Genomic DNA, 21192 nt, shown 5'->3' on the forward strand with positions numbered 1-21192 from the left:
GTATTTATATTATTCACATATGAATAATGCTGTATAATAGACTGTATTTATGTTATTCACATGTGAATAATGCTGTGTAATAGACTGTATTTATATTATTCACATATGAATAATGCTGTATAATAGACTGTATTTATGTTATTCACATGTGAATAATGCTGTATAATAGACTGTATTTATGTTATTCACATATGAATAATGCTGTATAATAGACTGTATTTATGTTGTTCACATGTGAATAATGCTGTATAATAGACTGTATTTATATTATTCACATATGAATAATGCTGTATAATAGACTGTATTTATGTTATTCACATGTGAATAGTGCTGTATAATAGACTGTATTTATATTATTCACATATGAATAATGCTGTATAATAGACTGTATTTATGTTATTCACATGTGAATAATGCTGTATAATAGACTGTATTTATGTTATTCACATGTGAATAGTGCTGTATAATAGACTGTATTTATGTTATTCACATGTGAATAATGCTGTGTAATAGACTGTATTTATATTATTCACATATGAATAATGCTGTATAATAGACTGTATTTATGTTATTCACATGTGAATAATGCTGTATAATAGACTGTATTTATGTTATTCACATATGAATAATGCTGTATAATAGACTGTATTTATGTTGTTCACATGTGAATAATGCTGTATAATAGACTGTATTTATATTATTCACATATGAATAACGCTGTATAATAGACTGTATTTATGTTATTCACATGTGAATAATGCTGTATAATAGACTGTATTTATATTATTCACATATGAATAATGCTGTATAATAGACTGTATTTATATTATTCACATGTAAAAATACCTAAGTGTTTATTGTCTGCTGTGAGCGGACTGTGGTGCTGAATTTCCCCCAGGGATCAATAAAGTACTTTCTATTCTATTCCATTTTATTCTAAATGTCCGCAATATATCAGGGTTCCTCACAAGGAATCCTTACAATGTATTGAATCCATAAACTAATATAAAATGGTATGAAATTGAGCAGTAGTGTATAGAAATACCACATTTTTACCAATTTTCCCAGGAGCTTTCCCATATTTTGAAATGCAAATGCTGACGATCCTCTTAAACACACTCAATAAAGGTGTCTGTGAAATCCCCTGATGTTTTTTGCTGCTAAATGAACCACAACATTAGCGCCGCATAAAAAATTATGTCGCTACCGGTCCCACGTTTCCAAAAAAATCATGTTAAATCAAGCTGTTTACCGACATATGCTTGAAAGTGTGACACGGAAACGCAATGCATCATGGGCATCTTTACATTAGGTTGAATGCAAGGCTCTGTCCTCAAGTTGTTTATTTCTTGAACAAGTTGAACGTGCGGCATAATTAACTGCCACAATGGTTGACATAAACGATTTGCTGGGATATGTCTCATTTCCAGCGTAGAAGCAAAACCAAGGAAATCAGATTAGTGAGCTAATACAGAGATGATGAATAGCCTGGATAGCAGCTGTCAGATGATCAAACATGACTTTTAACGCCATCCCCTGGTACATGCTGGTGTGTTCACGGCATTTTCACACTGGTGAGTTTAAGTTAAATACTCTGTAAGTATTTATTGTTTATTGTGAGCTGAATTTCCCCCAGGGATCAATAAAGTACTTTCTATTCTATTCACATCTAGAATTTAGTCCAGAGCTGGGCAAATATTTTGAATCGGGGGCCACATTGAGAGAAAAAATGTGTCTGTATGTATAAACGATACATACATATTTATCTGTACAAATCTGCTGTACAGTATGTGTGTTTGGGTCCCTTTTTTCCCAGGATCACTAATACCAAAAGTCACACTGTCCGATAGAGTTCTAAAAAACTTATGACAGACCACCTCAAAAAAACGGAATGGAATTATACAGTTTTTTTACTGAATGGGACACCCAAAATGTACATTAAAATAAAGAAAGTGGGATTTACGATATTAACTATGAACAATAAAACACTGAATATTAACAACATATGAATATGGCTCCTATTTTACTTCTCAGATCAAGCAAAACACAACAAAAATGTAACAAACAGCAAAATAGGTACGCAAAGGGTAACAAACACCTACAATATGATATATTATCACTTTTATGCAGAAATGTGTTGTAAAAATGTGCTTCTGCGTCTGTCCCTGACACATGCCTTTTCGGGCTGGCTGCTTTGAAAACAAACCCCGCCCACTCTGCTTTGTTCCTGCTGTGACGTAGATTACTGTAATAACTCCTATAACACTCAAAAGTGCAGATTTCAACCATTGAAATACTTTCTATTAGAGATGTCGATAAATGCTTTAAAATGTAATATCGGAAATTATCGGTATCGGTTTCGAAAAGTACAATTTATGACTTTTTAAAACGCCGCTGTACGGAGTGGTACACGGACGTAGGGAGAAGTACACAGCAGTTGTGTCTCCCAGTCATACTTGCCAACCCTCCCGATTTTCCCGGGAGATTCCCGAATTTCAGTGCCCCTCCCGAAAATCTCCCGGGGCAACCATTCTCCCAAATTTCTCCCGATTTCCACCCAGACAACAATATTGGGGGCGTGCCTTAAAGGCACTGCCTTTGCGTGCCGGCCCAATCACATAATATCTACGGCTTTTCACACACACAAGTGAATGCAACGCATACTTGATCAACAGCCATACAGGTCACACTGAGGGTAGCCGTATAAACAACTTTAACACTGTTACAAATATGCGCCACACTGTGAACCCACACCAAACAAGAATGACAAACACATTTCGGGAGAACATCCGCACCGTAACACAACATAAACACAACAGAACAAATACCCAGAACCCCTTGCAGCACTAACTCTTCCGGGACGCTACAATATACACACCCCGCCCACCTCAACCTCCTCATGCTCTCTCAGGGAGAGCATGTCCCAAATTCCAAGCTGCTGTTTTGAGGCATGTTAAAAAAAATAATGCACTTTGTGACTTCAATAATAAATATGGCAGTGCCATGTTGGCATTTTTTTTCCATAACTTGAGTTGATTTATTTTGGAAAACCTTGTTACATTGTTTAATGCGTCCAGCGGGGCATCACAACAAAATTAGGCATAATAATGTGTTAATTCCACGACTGTATATATCGTATCGGTTGATATCGGAATCGGTAATTAAGAGTTGGACAATATCGGAATATCGGATATCGGTAAAAAAAAAGCCATTATCGGACATCTCTAGTAATTATTGATATTGACCATTATTAAACACTTATATTGTGATACAGTCCAGCCCAGGGGTGTCGAACACGGTTACACTGAGGGCCACATGGCAGTTATGGCTGCCCTAAGAGGGCCACTTGTAACCGTATATAATGTATGAATATAAATGTATAAGAATTCACCTCATGATATTATGAAAGTAATTGCTGTGCATTTGATCATGTTTGTATTACATACACTGTAAAAAAAAAAATTGATTTTTCTTTTTTTTTTTTATTGACATCCAGCATCATACATTCCTATCATTACATCATATTCACATAAATCATATATCTATTGTCTGCCCTAAATGTCAAAATATTTTTGTTTATAGCCCACCCATACCACCCATCCCCCCCCCCAAAAAAGAAAAAAAAAAAAAAAAAAACTAAGTAATATCTACAAATACATCGATTAAATAAACAGAAAAAAATAGAAATAATAATACATTAATAATAATAATAATGCTGTAAAAAAACATACTTTTCACGGTGAATCTGCCAGTTTTTTTCTTCAGAAAAATCAATGGGGATTACTCCCTATATGTGTATATGTATGTATGTATATATATGTATGTTTATATATGTGTATGTGTGTGTATATATATATATATATGTATCTGTTTATATTTTATTTTATTATTAATGTATTATTATTTCTATTTTTTTTTCTGTTTATTTAATCGATGTATTTGTAGATATTACTTTGTTTTTTTCTTTTTTGGGGGGGATGGGTGGTATGGGTGGGCTATAAACAAAAATATTTTGACATTTATAAATATTTTTGTTTATAGCCCACCCATACCACCCATCCCCCCCAAAAAAACAAAAAAAAAAACAAAGTAATATCTACAAATACATCGATTAAATAAACAGAAAAACAAATTGAAATAATAATACATTAATAATAATAAAATAAAATATAAACAGATACACATACATATGTATATATATATATATATATATATATATATATATATATATATATATATATATATATATATATATATATATATATATATATATATATATATATATATATATGTATCTGTTTATATTTATATATTTTTTTTCTGCTTATTTAATCGATGTATTTGTAGATATTACTTTGTTTTTTTTCTTTTTTTGGGGTGATGGGTGGTATGGGTGGGCTATAAACAAAAATATTTTGACATTTATAAATATTTTTGTTTATAGCCCACCCATACCACCCATCCCCCCAAAAAAAGAAAAAAACAACAAAAAAAACAAAGTAATATCTAAAAATACATATGTATATATATGTATATTTATATATGTGTATGTGTGTGTATATATATATATATATATATATATATGTGTATCTGTTTATATTTTATTTTATTATTATTAATGTATTATTATTTCTATTTTTTTTCTGTTTATTTAATCGATGTATTTGTAGATATTACTTTGTTTTTTTCTTTTTTGGGGGGGATGGGTGGTATGGGTGGGCTATAAACAAAAATATTTTGACATTTATAAATATTTTTGTTTATAGCCCACCCATACCACCCATCCCCCCCAAAAAAGAAAAAAACAAAACAAAAAAAACCAAAGTAATATCTACAAATACATCGATTAAATAAACAGAAAAAAAATCGAAATAATAATACATTAATAATAATAGTAATAAAATAAAATATGAACAGATACATACATATATATATATATATATATATATATATATATATATATATATATATATATATATATATATATATATATATATATATATATATATATATATATATATATATATATATATATATATATATATATATATATATACACATATATACATACATACATATACACATATAGGGAGTAATCCCCATTGATTTTTCTGAAGAAAAAAACTGGCAGATTCCCCGTGAAAAGTATGTTTTTTTTACAGCATATTACTGTAAATGGAAAAACAGTACTAAAGTTAGTTTTTTTACTGTAAAATCCTGGGCCGTATTTGGCCCAGATCTGATCTAGTCGGTTGTTAGCGTGCCGCACTATTAAACATTCAATTTGTTGTTTGCATATTGATGTAAATGAAGGCTGCCGTGCTTTAGTCGGTGTGCGGTTGCTCCATGTGAAAAGTTGGGGTTTGAAAGACAGTTGAAGTGTTCAACCCCAGACAGGTTGTTGTTTTATAGATGTAAACTGCAGCCTGTGTCAAGGATTTTCCTCCAAGGCAGCTCCTAGACGTCTGTTGTCTGGTTTTTTTGGTGCTCATTGAAGTTGTTGTGTCTTTCCGAGGGGGCCTCTCCTCTCCTATAGCTGGTACAACGCCTGTGAGACGTGGCTGTTTTCCACTCTTTCAACCCAGCCCACCGTCGCTCTCTCTCCCACTTCTGAAGGTGTCCTCTCGGGACTATTTAAAAAGCAGGCCCCCATTTCCACCCTTGTTTAACCCTCGCTGTATCGCTCGCTCCCTCCCCCCCCCCCCCCTCTCACATTCTTATCCAGAATTGTATTTTAATGCCCACGGGCTTTTTTTCTTGGCCCGGCTCCAGCACAGTTGCTAAATAAATCAGTTGGTCAGCAGGGCGAGTAGGAAAGCTAGGAATTCCGCACAATCCTCAACCTTTAATGCCTGCTCACCTTTCAAATGCCTCTAATTCCCCACAGCGGCCATCCATGGACACCTTTTGTGCACGGCTGTTGTAACAAAGGTGAAAAAGACGTATTGGGCTTTTAAAAACATCTCAGTTTTCAAGTGTGTATCCACAAATGTCTATTAGTGTGGCTGGAAGAAATGCACTCTGTTCACACTTGTATTGTTCCACCAGACGTTGTTCCACAAGATGCAATTACCTTTGTTGTCAGAGCCTCAATCCTGCAGACTCATCATACGTCCCCGGGAATGATTGTCTCCCACACGTGGAGTAGTTGACTGTTGAATAACACCTCTTAGCGGTGGTGCAGCCCTGGGGGCCGTTTGCTAATTATCACTATTTTTTTTTTTACATAAACATTTCAAAAGTCAAATAAAAGAGCAAAGGGGTGGAATGTAATGAGAAAAAGTTGCAATGTTGACTTTAATAACACAAAGCTGCCATGCAGACTGTTTTTGTCTTTAAAGCCGTCATTGCTAAAAAAAAAAAAATGTATGAATCAAAATCAATGTTTTGAATTATTGATTGATTCAGGGCTCATATATATATATATATATATATATATATATATATATATATATATATATATATATATATATATATATACACACACAAACATATATATATATATATATATATGTATATACATATATATACATATATATGTGTATATATGTATGTATATATATATGTATATACATATATATACATATATATATGTGTATATATGTATGTATATATATACATATATGTATACATACATATATGTGTATATATGTAAACATACATATATATGTGTATATACAGTATATATGTATACATACATATATATGTGTGTGTGTGTATATATATATATGTATGTATATGTGAATATATATGTGTGTATAAATGTGTATATATATATACACTACCGTTCAAAAGTTTGGGGTCACTCAAACAATTTTGTGGAATAGCCTTCATTTCTAAGAACAAGAATAGACTGTCGAGTTTCAGATGAAATTTCTCTTTTTCTGGCCATTTTGAGCGTTTAATTGACCCCACAAATGTGATGCTCCAGAAACTCAATCTGAAACTCAATTTCTCTTTTTCTGGCCATTTTGAGCGTTTAATTGACCCCACAAATGTGATGCTCCAGAAACTCAATCTGCTCAAAGGTAGGTCAGTTTTGTAGCTTCTGTAACGAGCTAAACTGTTTTCAGATGTGTGAACATGATTGCACAAGGGTTTTGTAATCATCAATTAGCCTCCTGAGCCAATGAGCAAACACATTGTACCATTAGAACACTGGAGTGATAGTTGCTGTAAATGGGCCTCTATACACCTATGTAGATATTGCACCAAAAACCAGACATTTGCAGCTAGAATAGTCATTTACCACGTTAGCAATGTATAGAGTGTATTTCTTTAAAGTTAAGACTAGTTTAAAGTTATCTTTATTGAAAAGTACAGTGCTTTTCCTTCAAAAATAAGGACATTTCAATGTGACCCCAAACTTTTGAACAGTTTGGACACAATCTACAATGTAAATAGTCATGAAACGGAAGTAATATATTACTTTTTTTTTTACATTTTTTATGACTGAGACCGGGTGCATGGGATCAAACTGGAAGGGACCTCTAAAGGTTAAAGAAAATTATGTATTGTTGGTTTTAAAAATTTAAAATATCTAAATGGTCCCCGCATGCTTTAATCTTCGGTGTCTGGCCCTCAGTGGAAAAAGTTTGGACACCCCTGCTAGACTGTATCCCACAAGATGCAATTACCTTTTTTTGTCAAATCCTCAATCTTGCAGACTCATTATACGTCCCCGTGGATGAAGTCATTGATTTTTAAATATCAAGTCTTAATATCGTATACATACACAATGTTTGTATCCCCCCCCCTAACCCCACCCCTTTTGCCATATGTAGGTCACAGCTTCCCCATATGGGATCATTTAAAGATCCTCTGGGTTGTACCATGATGCCTGGCAGAAAAAAGAGGGGGCGTGAAAACCAACTTTTACATTTTATTTTTTATTTTTTTTGTTCCTGCAGGTGGTGATGGCCCCGCATGAACCGCCCGTGGTCTTTGTGGATAACTACATCAAACTCTTGGCGGACGGCAATCCAGAGACTTTCCAGAAGATACTGGACATGAAGGTGTGTGCACTTTGTACACAAGTCACTCATGAGTACACTTGTTGAAGTACATAGACGGTAGAGTTGAAACATCTCATAACTTAGTACTATGACACAAATTGCAATGGATATTATATTTAGGGGTGTTCTAATTGATATCAGTCTGATATCAGCATAAAAAGAAGCACCGGATTAAATGGGCTTGCCGATACAGGCAGTCCTACGTGTGCAAAACTGGATAGCCAGTTCACATGTAAATGTCTTCCAATAAACACATATTTTCTTCTATTTTAGTCATTTACAAACGACAAACATGCCAGGCTATAGGCTACTAGGAGCTAGCAACTACACAACAGCTAAGCACACACTAGCATACAAGCTAGTTGAACAAATTGCAGTCTAAAAGAGCACATTTGTCAACATAAACAAGTATCAAATAATTATAGTTGCATATTACTTACACATACCAAGTCTCCAAGGGAGAAGTGTATTAAAAAGTATCCAGTAACAAACGTGTCCGCATCATCCACCCCACTTTAAATTAAAGACAGCATAAGTCCATTCCAGATTTTTTTTTTTGACTATAGAACGCATTGGTATATAAACCGCACCCAGTCAGTTTTAGAAGGAAAATGTATATTTTTCCATATATTTGCCGCTGAAGAGTTAGTGCTGCAAGGGGTTCTGGGTAATTGTTATGTTGTGTTACGGTGCGGATGTTCTCCCGAAATGTGTTTGTCATTCTTGTTTGGTGGGGGTTCACAGTGTGGCGCATATTTGTAACAGTGTTAAAGTTGTTTATACGGTCACCCTCAGTGTGACCTGTATGGCTGTTGACCAAGTATGCCTTGCATTCACTTGTGTGTGTGTGAAAAGCCGTAGATATTATGTGACTGGGCCGGCACGCAAAGGCAGTGCCTTTAAGGTTTATTAACGCTCTGTACTTCTTCCTACATCCGTGTACACAGTGGCGTTTTAAAAAGTCATACATTTTACTTTTTGAAACCGATACCGATAATATTTAAACCGATACCGATAATTTCCGATATTACATTTTAAAGCATTTATCAGCCGATATTATCGGACATCCCTAGTTTTGTATTCAATAGTTTTCATTAAACCGAAGCAGAGACACTGAAAAGGTGTGTTATTGTTTGTGCTAAGGCGCCATCTTTTGGACGAGTTCAGTTTGAAGGTGTACTTTGTTTTAATGCCTCGAAACGGAAGTAAAACTGTTCATAGCGTTTCTACTCGTATGGATCCTTCATGCATCACTCCAGGCAACGTTTGTAAGTTTTACAATATAACTAAAACAATTCTTACTTACTAAACCGTCCCATGTGTGATGTCTGTAGGAGTGTTTTCATGCATATTTGTACATGCTGTCGTTAGCATTAGCTAATATGCTAACATGTTTTCAAATGTCTGTGTTAGTATTATTAACTTACTATAGCATTCTTTTTGTATTGTTTCAGTTTCACGAATTCCCCAGTAAATTCACCAAAAGGTGACCGTGGAGTTATTGAGTCTGTTTAGCTGATTGGAGAGCTAGCTACCGCGAATCAATGTCGGTATCAAGCAATACTTAAGGCTCCAGTATTGGTATTCTCTAATGATATCGTTCCATTATGGTTTTGTATTTGACTGTCCTCCTCTCAATGATGGACGCTTTTGAGCTCCCTCCCTCCTCAACGACACCTGGAGTCTAACTTTTACTTGCATGCAGAACGGCCCCAGCCTATGAACATTACATCGACACACCCAAGACATAGGGCATATACACACACACACACCCCTCCTCCACTCCACGCCTTCACCACTGCTTGATTCCTCTCGGGGTGATGGACGGCTGGTAGCGCTTCATAGCAGCAGTCGACCTCCAGGGTCCCAACTCCCCCGCCCCTCTGTTGCGAGTTGTCGTGATTAAATGTAACATGTTTATGTGTGCATGGCATGGAGGTTTTTTTCCCACTCCAGACTAGGCCCCCTTAGGAGCCCAGTCTAGATTGTATTTTTTTACTCATCTTCTTCCCCAGCGTTTTACCTTTTTCTTATCTTTTACGGGGCGCCTTTTGGCGACCCATCAGCGTTCCTGTTCTGTAACCCTGTACACTGTTTGTTTGTTTAATTTTGAACGGGTTTGTGCTGAAAACATACAAACCCCATTTCCATATGAGTTGGGAAATTGTGTTAGATGTAAATATAAACGGAATACAATGATTTGCAAATCATTTACAACCCATATTCAGTTGAATGCACTACAAAGACAACATATTTGATGTTCAAACTCATAAACTTTTTTTTTTTTTTTTGCAAATAATCATTAACTTAGAATTTCATGGCTGCAACACGTGCCAAAGTAGTTGGGAAAGGGCATGTTCACCACTGTGTTACATGGCCTTTCCTTTTAACAACACTCAGTAAATGTTTGGGAACTGAGGAGACACATTTTTGAAGCTTCTCAGGTGGAATTCTTTCCCATTCTTGCTTGATGTACAGCTTAAGTTGTTCAACAGTCCGGGGGTCTCCGTTGTGCTATTTTAGGCTTCATAATGTGCTACAAATTTTCAATGGGAGACAGGTCTGGACTACAGGCAGGCCAGTCTAGTACCCGCACTCTTTTACTATGAAGCCACGTTGATGTAACACGTGGCTTGGCATTGTCTTGCTGAAATAAGCAGGGGCGTCCATGGTAACGTTGCTTGGATGGCAACATATGTTGCTCCAAAACCTGTATGTACCTTTCAGCATTAATGGCGCCTTCACAGATGTGTAAGTTACCCATGTCTTGGGCAGTAATACACCCCCATACCATCACACATGCTGGCTTTTACACTTTGCGCCTATAACAATCCGGATGGTTCTTATCCTCTTTGGTCCGGAGGACACGACGTCCACAGTTTCCAAAAACAACTTGAAATGTGGACTCGTCAGACCACAGAACACTTTTCCACTTTGTATCAGTCCATCTTAGATGAGCTCAGGCCCAGCGAAGCCGACGGCGTTTCTGGGTGTTGTTGATAAACGGTTTTCGCCTTGCATAGGAGAGTTTTAACTTGCACTTACAGATGTAGCGACCAACTGTAGCTACTGACAGTGGGTTTCTGAAGTGTTCCCGAACCCATGTGGTGATATCCTTTACACACTGATGTCGCTTATTGATGCAGTACAGCCTGAGGGATGGACGGTCACGGGCTTAGCTGCTTACGTGCAGTGATTTCTCCAGATTCTCTGAACCCTTTGATGATATTACGGAGCGTAGATGGCGAAATCCCTAAATTCCTTGCAATAGCTGGTTGAGAAAAGTTTTTCTTAAACTGTTCAACAATTTACTCAGGCATTTGTTGACAAAGTGGTGACCCTCGCCCCGTCCTTGTTTGTGAATGACTGAGCATTTCATGGAATCTACTTTTACACCCAATCATGGCACCCACCCGTTCCCAATTTGCCTGCTCACCCGTGGGATGTTCCAAAAAAGTGTTTGATGAGCATTCCTCAACTTTATCAGTATTTATTGCCACCTTTCCCAACTTCTTTGTCACGTGTTGCTGGCATCAAATTCTAAAGGTAATGATTATTTGCACACAAAAAAAAAAGTTTATCAGTTTGAACATCAAATATGTTGTCTTTGTAGCATATTCAACTGAATATGGGTTGAAAATGATTTGCAAATCATTGTATTCCGTTTATATTTACATCTAACACCATTTCCCAACTCATATGGAAACGGGGTTTGTACTTGTGCAATGACATTAAAGTCCTATCCTATCCTTTCAGTGTTTTCATGCCATTGTTTTGTTCCAGCTAAATAAATGGCAGTAACAATATGTGTAAATGAATCATATCTCACTGAATATTACACACAAGTCTGGAAATGACCTGTCGTCTTATATCGAGCTGAGCTTTTCCTCCCGTCACTCACACACTTTGACTCGGCATCTTTTTGTGCACGCGTCGTCTCGACACAAAACGAGTCCACAAGTGCTTTTCTCCATCCTCTCCTTGTGTGTGTGTGTTTAGGGTTTAAAACGCGGCGAGCAGAGCAGCATGCTGGAGCTCTTCAGGCAGAGGTTACCGACGCCGCCCTCCGGGGCCGACGGCGGCGGCTTGTCATTCAGCGCCCCCACCCCCGAGCAGGAGTCGTCACGCATACGCAAACTGGAGAAACTCATCAAGAAGAGACTGTGAGTGCGCATAGGGTAGGACAGCATGCCGTTTTTTTTTTTCATGCAGCCAGGGATCTCAACTTGGGCTCCATTCGGTTCTTGTGCTGGACAATAACAAACAACTGAAGACGGGAGAGTAAACGGTTGATTATGCTAAGTTATGAAGAAACTTCCTCTGCGGTTACTTGCTGTTGCTACATACTTAAAGTTCCTTTATAGCCGCAATTTTCGAGCTTTCTGGTAATGCTTGTTCTTAATTCTATCACTTAAATTTAGGGGAAGAAGAAAATAAGACTTTTAACTGGTGCTCTAAATTACTGCATAATTGAGAGGGGAAGTATGATTGCGTATTTATTGCAATGTATCTACTTTCAGTGAGACATTCCTTCCTTTGGGAACCAGAATAGTATCGTGCACTGTTTGTTGTTGTTATGCGAAGTAACAATTAAACATTGCCACATTACACCTACGACACCTTGTTATTGATTGATTGATTGAAAGACGGAGTAGACATTGTTTGAAACTTGGATCAGCAGAACCAAGTTTTGTTTCCACTTGAGCATGCAGTCAACACCCAGCAGGCACGAGACATTAAAACAACGTTGATTTTACCTACATGTGCTTACGTACTGACTTTGAAACAATGTTGGAAAATAGTTGTATTTGTAAATTGAGACAACGTTGGTGTCTAACATTAGATCCACGTTGTTGGTTGGGAAATGACCGATATTCAACGGTCAAACCAACGTCACAACCCGACATTGATTAAACGTCGTCAAAAAGCATGTTGTATCAACGTTGTATTTGTGTTGTAGAACAGTGGTCCCCAACCACCGGGCCGCGGCCCGGGTACTGGTATTGGTTCCGGGCCACGCAAGAAATAATTTTAATTTTTTATTTTTTATTAAATCACAAAAAAAACACAATTTATACATATTGTGTATGTGTATGTCAATATAGATCAATACAGTCTGCAGGGATACAGTCCGTAAGCACACATGATTGTATTTCTTTATGAAAAAATAATAATAATAATAATTCCCCCCCCCCCCCCCGGTCCGTGGGACGGTTGGGGACCACTGTTGTAGAATATTGGTTGGGAAACGACCAAAATTCAATGGTCAAATCAACGTCAGCACCCAACATTGATTAAACGTCGTCAAAAAGCATGTTGTTTCAACCGTCATTTATTTGTGGCGGCCCGCCACGAAAGAATTACGTCCGCCACAAATTTTAAAAAAAATTTAAATTTTTTTATTTTTTTATTTTATTTTTTTGTCCTGTCCAGCTTCTCTGATTGATTAAACGTCGTCAAAAAGCATGTTGTATCAACGTTGTATTTGTGTTGTAGAACAGTGGTCTCCAACCGATTGGTTCCGGGCCGCGCAAGAAATATATATTTTTTTTAATTTTTTTTTTTTTTTTAAATAAATCACATAAAAAACACAATTTATACATATTGTGTATGTGTATGTCAATATAGATCAATACAGTCTGCAGGGATACAGTCCGTAAGCACACATGATTGTATTTCTTTATGAAAAAATAATAATAATAATAATAATTATAATCCCCCCCCCGGTCCGTGGGACAAATTTTCAAGCGTTGACCGGTCCCCAGCTACAAAAAGGTTGGGGACCACTGTTGTAGAATATTGGTTGGGAAATGACCAAAATTCAATGGTCAAAACAACGTCAGCACCCAACATTGATTAAACGTCGTCAAAAAGCATGTTGTTTCAACCGTCAGTGTTTCCCACACATTCATTTATTTGTGGCGGCCCGCCACGAAAGAATTACGTCCGCCACAAATAGATTTTTTTTTTTTTTTTTTTTTTTTTAAATTTATTTTTTTTGTCCTGTCCAGCTTTTCTGATTGATTAAACGTCGTCAAAAAGCATGTTGTATCAACGTTGTATTTGTGTTGTAGAACAGTGGTCCCCAACCACCGGGCCGCGGCCCGGGTACCGGTCCGCAGACCGATTGGTTCCGGGCCGCGCAAGAAATATATATGTTTTTTTAAAAAAAAATTTTTAAATTAAATAAATGATAAATAATAATAAATCACATAAAAAACACAATTTATACATATTGTGTATGTGTATGTCAATATAGATCAATACAGTCTGCAGGGATACAGTCCGTAAGCACACATGATTGTATTTCTTTATGGAAAAAAAAAAATAATAATAATAATAATAATTCCCCCCCCCCCAAAAAAAAGGTTGGGGACCACTGTTGTAGAATATTGGTTGGGAAATGACCAAAATTCAATGGTCAAATCAACGTCAGCACCCAACATTGATTAAACGTCGTCAAAAAGCATGTTGTTTCAACCGTCAGTGTTTCCCACACGTTCATTTATTTGTGGCGGCCCGCCACAAAAGAATTACGTCCGCCACAAATAGATTTTTTTTTTTTTTTGATTTTTTTTTTTTTTTTTGATTTTCTTTTGTCCTGTCCAGCTTCTCTGATTGATTAAACGTCGTCAAAAAGCATGTTGTATCAACGTTGTATTTGTGTTGTAGAACAGTGGTCCCCAACCACCGGGCCGCGGCCCGGGTACCGGTCCGCGGACCGATTGGTTCCGGGCCGCGCAAGAAATATTTTTTATTTTTTTATTTTTTTTAATTAAATCACATAAAAAACACAATTTATACATATTGTGCATGTGTATGTCAATATAGATCAATACAGTCTGCAGGGATACAGTCCGTAAGCACACATGATTGTATTTCTTTATGAAAAAAAAAAAATAATAATAATTTATTTGTCCTGTCCAGCTTCTCAGGCAAATCATATAGTTGATGTAGATGCCCATATAGGCTGTTCAGATTTACTTTACAAAAGAGAAGTGTAGGATACTTCTCTTGTTGCCTTATTTGTATTTGACCACTACTGTTTTCTGTTTATTTGTTACTGACTGTGCCTCTGTTTCACTTTATGTTGCTGGTAAATAACATGGTTGTAGTAGTAGGCCAAAGTTAAATTATTTAGTATGCACTAATTAAAGGGGCAGAGCTTTAAGAGACATTTTAGCTTTTATATTTTATAAGATGTATTTTTTGTAAGAACCACAATTAATAAATATATTTCAGTGAATAACTTATTGTTCAAATCTGTATATAAATATGTACATAAAGTGTTGTAATTATATTGTTAAATGGATGGATGGATGGACGTTTAAAACTAAACTGTTATTATTAATTAGTAAGTATACATTTTTTGAGCCTTTTTAGAGAAAATCATATCATTGTAGTAAATTATGCAAATTACTCGATGATGTCATGGTGACCACGCCCCCACCGCCACAGGTATCTTGGCAGTTTATGGGAAACACTGGATGTTGTATTTGTGTTGCATAATATTGGTTGGAGAATGACTAAAATTCAATGGTCAAATCAACGTCAGAACCCAACATTGATTAAACGTCGTCAAAAAGCATGTTGTTTCAACATATTTGTGTTGTAGAATATTGGTTGGGAAATGACCAAAATTCAATGCTCAAAAAGTCAGCACCCAACATTGATTAAACGTCGTCATAAAGCATGTTGTTTCAACCGTCAGTGTTTCCCACACATTCATTTATTTGTGGCAGCCCGCCACGAAGGAATTACGTCCGGCACAAATAGATTTTTTTTTTTGATTTTTTTTTTTAATTTATTTTTTTGTCCTGTCCAGCTTCTCAGGCAAATCATATAGTTGATGTAGATGCCCATATAGGCTGTTCAGGTTTACTTTACAAAAGAAAAGTGTAGGATACTTCTCTTGTTGCCTTATTTGTATTTGACCACTACTGTTTTCTGTTTTTTTGTTACTGACTGTGGCAGGACACCTCTGCCTCTGTTTCACTTTATGTTGCTGGTAAATAATATGGTTGTAGTAGTAGGCTAAAGTTAAATTATTTAGTATGCACTAATTAAAGGGGCAGAGCTTTAAGAGACATTTTAGCTTTTAGATTTTATAAGATATATTTTTTGTAAGAACCACAATTAATAAATATATTTCAGTGAATAACTTATTGTTCAAATCTGTATATAAATATGTACATAAAGTGTTGTAATTATATTGTTAAATGGATGGATGGATGGACGTTTAAAACTAAACTGTTATTATTAATTAGTAAGTATACATTTTTTGAGCCTTTTTAGAGAAAATCCTATCATTGTAGTAAATTATGCAAATTACTCGATGATGTCATGGTGACCACGCCCCCACCGCCACAGGTATCTTGGCAGTTTAAGGGAAACACTGGACGTTGTATTTGTGTTGTATAATATTGGTTGGAGAATGACTAAAATTCAATGGTCAAATCAACGTCAGAACCCAACATTGATTAAACGTCGTCAAAAAGCATGTTGTTTCAACGTATTTGTGTTGTAGAATATTGGTTGGTAAATGACCAAAATTCAATGCTCAAAAAGTCAGCACCCAACATTGATTAAACGTCGTCATAAAGCATGTTGTTTCAACCGTCAGTGTTTCCCACACATTCATTTATTTGTGGCGGCCCGCCACGAAAGAATTACGTCCGCCACAAATAGATTTTTTTTTTTTTTTTTTTTTTTTTTTTTGTCCTGTCCAGCAAATCATATAGTTGATGTAGATGCCCATATAGGCTGTTCAGATTTACTTTACAAAAGAGAAGTGTAGGATACTTCTCTTGTTGCCTTATTTGTATTCGACCACTACTGTTTTCTGTTTATTTGTTACTGACTGTGCCTCTGTTTCACTTTATGTTGCTGGTAAATAATATGGTTGTAGTAGTAGGCCAAAGTTAAATTATTTAGTATGCACTAATTAAAGGGGCAGAGCTTCAAGAGACATTTTAGCTTTTATATTTTATAAGATATATTTTTTGTAAGAACCACAATTAATAAATATATTTCAGTGAATAACTTATTGTTCAAATCTGTATATAAATATGTACATAAAGTGTTGTAATTATATTGTTAAATGGATGGATGGATGGACGTTTAAAACAAAACTGTTATTATTAATTAGTAAGTATACATTTTTTGAGCCTTTTTAGAGAAAATCATATCATTGTAGTAAATTATGCAAATTACTCAATGATGTCATGGTGACCTCGCCCATAGCCACGCCCCCACCGCCACAGGTATCTTGGCAGTTTATGGGAAACACTGAACGTTGTATTTGTGTTGTAAAATATTGGTTGGAGAATGACTAAAATTCAATGGTCAAATCAACGTCAGAACCCAACATTGATTAAACGTCGTCAAAAAGCATGTTGTTTCAACGTATTTGTGTTGTAGAATATTGGTTGGGAAATGACCAAATTTCAATGGTCAAATCAACATCAGGCACAACATTGATTAAACGTCGTCAAAAAGCATGTTGTTTCAACGTTGTATTTGTGTTGTAAAATATCGGTTGGAGAATGACTAAAATTCAATGGTCAAGTCAACGGTGGTGTCTAACGTTGGATCCACGTTGTTGGTTGGGAAATGACCAAAATTCAATGGTCATATCAACGTCACAACCTGACATTGAATAAACTTTGTCAAAATCATGTTGTTTCAATGTACTTGTGTTGTAGAATATTGGTTGGAAAATGACCAAAATTCAATGGTCAAATCAACGTCAGAAACCAACATTGATTAAACGTCGTCAAAATCATGTTGTTTCAACGTTGTATTTGTTTTGTAGAATATTGGTTGGGAAATGACCAAATTTCAGTGGTCAAATCGACCTCAGAAACCAACATTGATTAAACGTCGTCAAAAAGCATGTTGTTTAGTTTATTAGTTTAGTTTATTATTTTCTTCGGTCAGTGGTCAATAAATCTGTGAAATCGACCATAGATTTTATGGATTTTAGTTGCCAGAATTTACAGTAACTTGTTTCCATTTACAGTAATGCAATATATTTTTAAAAAAATAGTCAGTAGATTTCAAAGTTAAAAAATGTAGAAAATAACAGTACCGTTTTTTTTGTCCATTTACAGTAATGCACTGTAAAAACGACCATAGATTTCACTTGAAAAACTGGCAGCTCAAATACCAGAATGTTACTGTAAAAATAAAAGTGGTGCTCTTTTCTCTTTTACAGCAACGAACTGTAAAAACGACCATAGATTTCACTTGAAAAACTGGCAGCTCAGTCACCTACATTTTTCCACGAAAATAACAACAGTACTATTTTTAATTTACAGTGATTTACTGAAAAATCTACCATAGATTTTATGGATTTTAGTCGCCATAATTTACAGTAACTTGTTTCCATTTACAGTAATGCACTGTGAAATCGACCATAGATTTTATGGATTTTAGTCGCCAGAATTTACAGTAACTTGTTTCCATTTACAGTAATGCAATATATTAAAAAAAATAGTCAGTAGATTTCAAAGTTAAAAAATGTAGAAAATAACATTAGTACCATTTTTATTTTCCATTTACAGTAATGCATTGTGAAACCGACCATAGAATTTATGGATTTTAGTCGCCAGAATTTACAGTAACTTGTTTCCATTTACAGTAATGCAATATAAAAAAAAATAGTCAGTAGATTTCAAAGTTAAAACATTTAGAAAATAACATTAGTACCATTTTTTTTCCATTTACAGTAATGCACTGTGAAATCGTCCATAGATTTTATGGATTTTAGTCGCCAGAATTTACAGTAACTTGTTTTCATTTACAGTAATGCAATATAAAAAAAAATAGTCAGTAGATTTTAAAGTTAAAAAATTTAGAAAATAACTATCATTTTTTTCCCCATTTACAGTAATGCACTGTGAAATCGTCCATAGATTTTATGGATTTTTAGTCGCCAGAATTTACAGTAACTTGTTTTCATTTACAGTAATGCAATAAAAAAAAAAAACAGTCAGTAGATTTCAAAGTTAAATTTTTTTTTAAATAACATCAGTACCATTTTTTTTCAGTTTACAGTAATGCACTGTGAAATCGACCATAGATTTTATGGATTTTAGTCGCCAGAATTTACAGTAACTTGTTTCCATTTACAGTAATGCAATATAAAAAAAAATAGTCAGTAGATTTCGAAGTTAAAAAATTTAGAAAATAACATTAGCACCATTTTTTTTTCTATTTACTGTAATGCACTGTGAAATCGACCATAGATTTTATGAATTTTAGTCGCCAGAATTTACAGTAACTTGTAATGCAATATAAAAAAAAATAGTAAGTAGATTTCAAAGTTAAAAAATGTAGAAAATAACATTAGTACCATTTTTATTTTCCATTTACAGTAATGCATTGTGAAACCGACCATAGAATTTATGGATTTTAGTCGCCAGAATTTACAGTAACTTGTTTCCATTTACAGTAATGCAATATAAAAAAAATAGTCAGTAGATTTCAAAGTTAAAACATTTAGAAAATAACATTAGTACCATTTTTTTTTCCATTTACAGTAATGCACTGTGAAATCGTCCATAGATTTTATGGATTTTAGTCACCAGAATTTACAGTAACTTGTAATGCAATATAAAAAAAATAGTCTGTAGATTTCAAAGTTAAAAATTTAGAAAATAACATTAGTACCATTTTTTTGCCATTTAAATTTGTTTTGAAATCGTCCATAGATTTATGGATTTTAGTCGCCAGAATTTACAGTAACTTGTATTTTGCAATATAAAAAAATACTAGATTTCAAAGTAAAAAGAAAAACTGGCAGCTCAGTCGCCAGACTTTTTCCATAAAAACAGCAATGTTATTGTTTTTCAAATTTACAGTAATGCATTGTAAAAGTAGATTTTATGGAGGAAAAAAACTGACACTTTAGTTGCCAGAATTTACAGTAACGTGTCTCCATTTTATGTATATAAAAACATTTTTAAAGTCAGTAGATTTCAAGGTATTTTTTTGCAGTAATTTTTGCATAAAAACATCACTGTTACTGTTTTTCAAATTTACAGTAATTTGAAGTAAAAAAAAAAAAAAACACCGGGTTTTACATTAAAATTATTGTGACTGAGCTGCCAGTTTTTTGGACAGATTTTTTTCTTTTTCTGTGTTTTACGTCAAACATTTTGATGTCAACACCCTGTGTAGGTTGATGTTTTCTAAAAAAAAAAAAAAAAAAGAGTGCTGACAATGTAATCATAGAAGAACACCTGCAGTAGACATGCTATCTCACATCTCCACACTGGAGATGTGATGTCCCTCAGTGTGAGGTCGCCATAGAAACATTGTCGTCAGGGAGATGGGAGCATCCGTCTCAAGCCGGTCGCCCAGAACGAGTACCTGAGGTCTATCGCCCGCATCATAAATAAGAGATTACTCCTGCTTGGGTGCATCTAAAATCATGTGACTGGAACAGCAGCCAGATTTATTGTTTTGAAATTGCTTGTACACTCAAAGCTATGTATACACAAGTTGGACTGTGTAAATAAAACATTTTTTAAAGCCTGTTTACAAAATTAAATACATATAACTAGGGATGATGTTTGATAAGAAATTATCGAGTTTGAGCCCATTATCGAATCCTCTTATCGAACCGATTCCTTATCGATTCTCTTATCGAATCCAGATAGGTTGTTGTATATGGAAAAAAACACTATTTGGTTTTACAAAAGCTCACTTTTATTTTATAAGAAAAAAATAAAATAAATAAATAAATATTGACAGTTACCCCCTAAAAAAAAAAAAAATATTGACTGTTGTTACCCAAAGTATATTAAGTGGGATTTTTCAGAAAAACAAATATATACAGTAACACAAAAACAACCTCTCTCTGTGATCACTATAGGTGAATAGCCATGCCTTGAGGCGTTTTTTCCGGTCCATTATTTTTGCTGCTTGTGTGACATCACAGGAAATGACGTAGCTCAGTCTAATGACTGAGCTACGTCATTTCCTGTGATGTCCCACAGGGCATTTCTTGTGGGACGGGATTCGTTCCCAGGGATTCGAATAAAGAACCAACTCTTTTTCTTTACTTTAGTGGCCTCGATAACGGGAACCGGTTCTCAAAAAGGGATTCGAGTCCATGGAATCGGTTCTTTTCTTATCGAACAACCGGGAGAACCGGTTTCGAACATCATCC

The 21192-nt window shown here is 35.0% G+C and overlaps 1 protein-coding gene across 2 annotated transcripts in view; it reads left to right on the top strand.

Annotated features, from left to right (window-relative positions):
* Positions 1 to 13001, top strand: part of vps53 (VPS53 subunit of GARP complex) — a 104297-nt gene extending 91296 nt beyond the window's left edge. The window contains exons 21-22 of one of the 2 annotated variants that reach the window (XM_062068664.1): positions 7911 to 8015; positions 12015 to 13001. In XM_062068664.1, coding sequence (XP_061924648.1) covers positions 7911 to 8015; positions 12015 to 12182 — 273 coding nt within the window. In that variant the 3' untranslated portion in view covers positions 12183 to 13001. The remainder of the gene's footprint in view (positions 1 to 7910; positions 8016 to 12014) is intronic. The other variant, XM_062068663.1, reaches the window with a different exon arrangement.
* Positions 13002 to 21192: the final 8191 nt, after the last annotated feature.

Source organism: Entelurus aequoreus, linkage group LG13, assembly GCF_033978785.1.
Source record: "Entelurus aequoreus isolate RoL-2023_Sb linkage group LG13, RoL_Eaeq_v1.1, whole genome shotgun sequence".
NCBI classification, from domain to species: Eukaryota; Metazoa; Chordata; class Actinopteri; order Syngnathiformes; family Syngnathidae; genus Entelurus; species Entelurus aequoreus.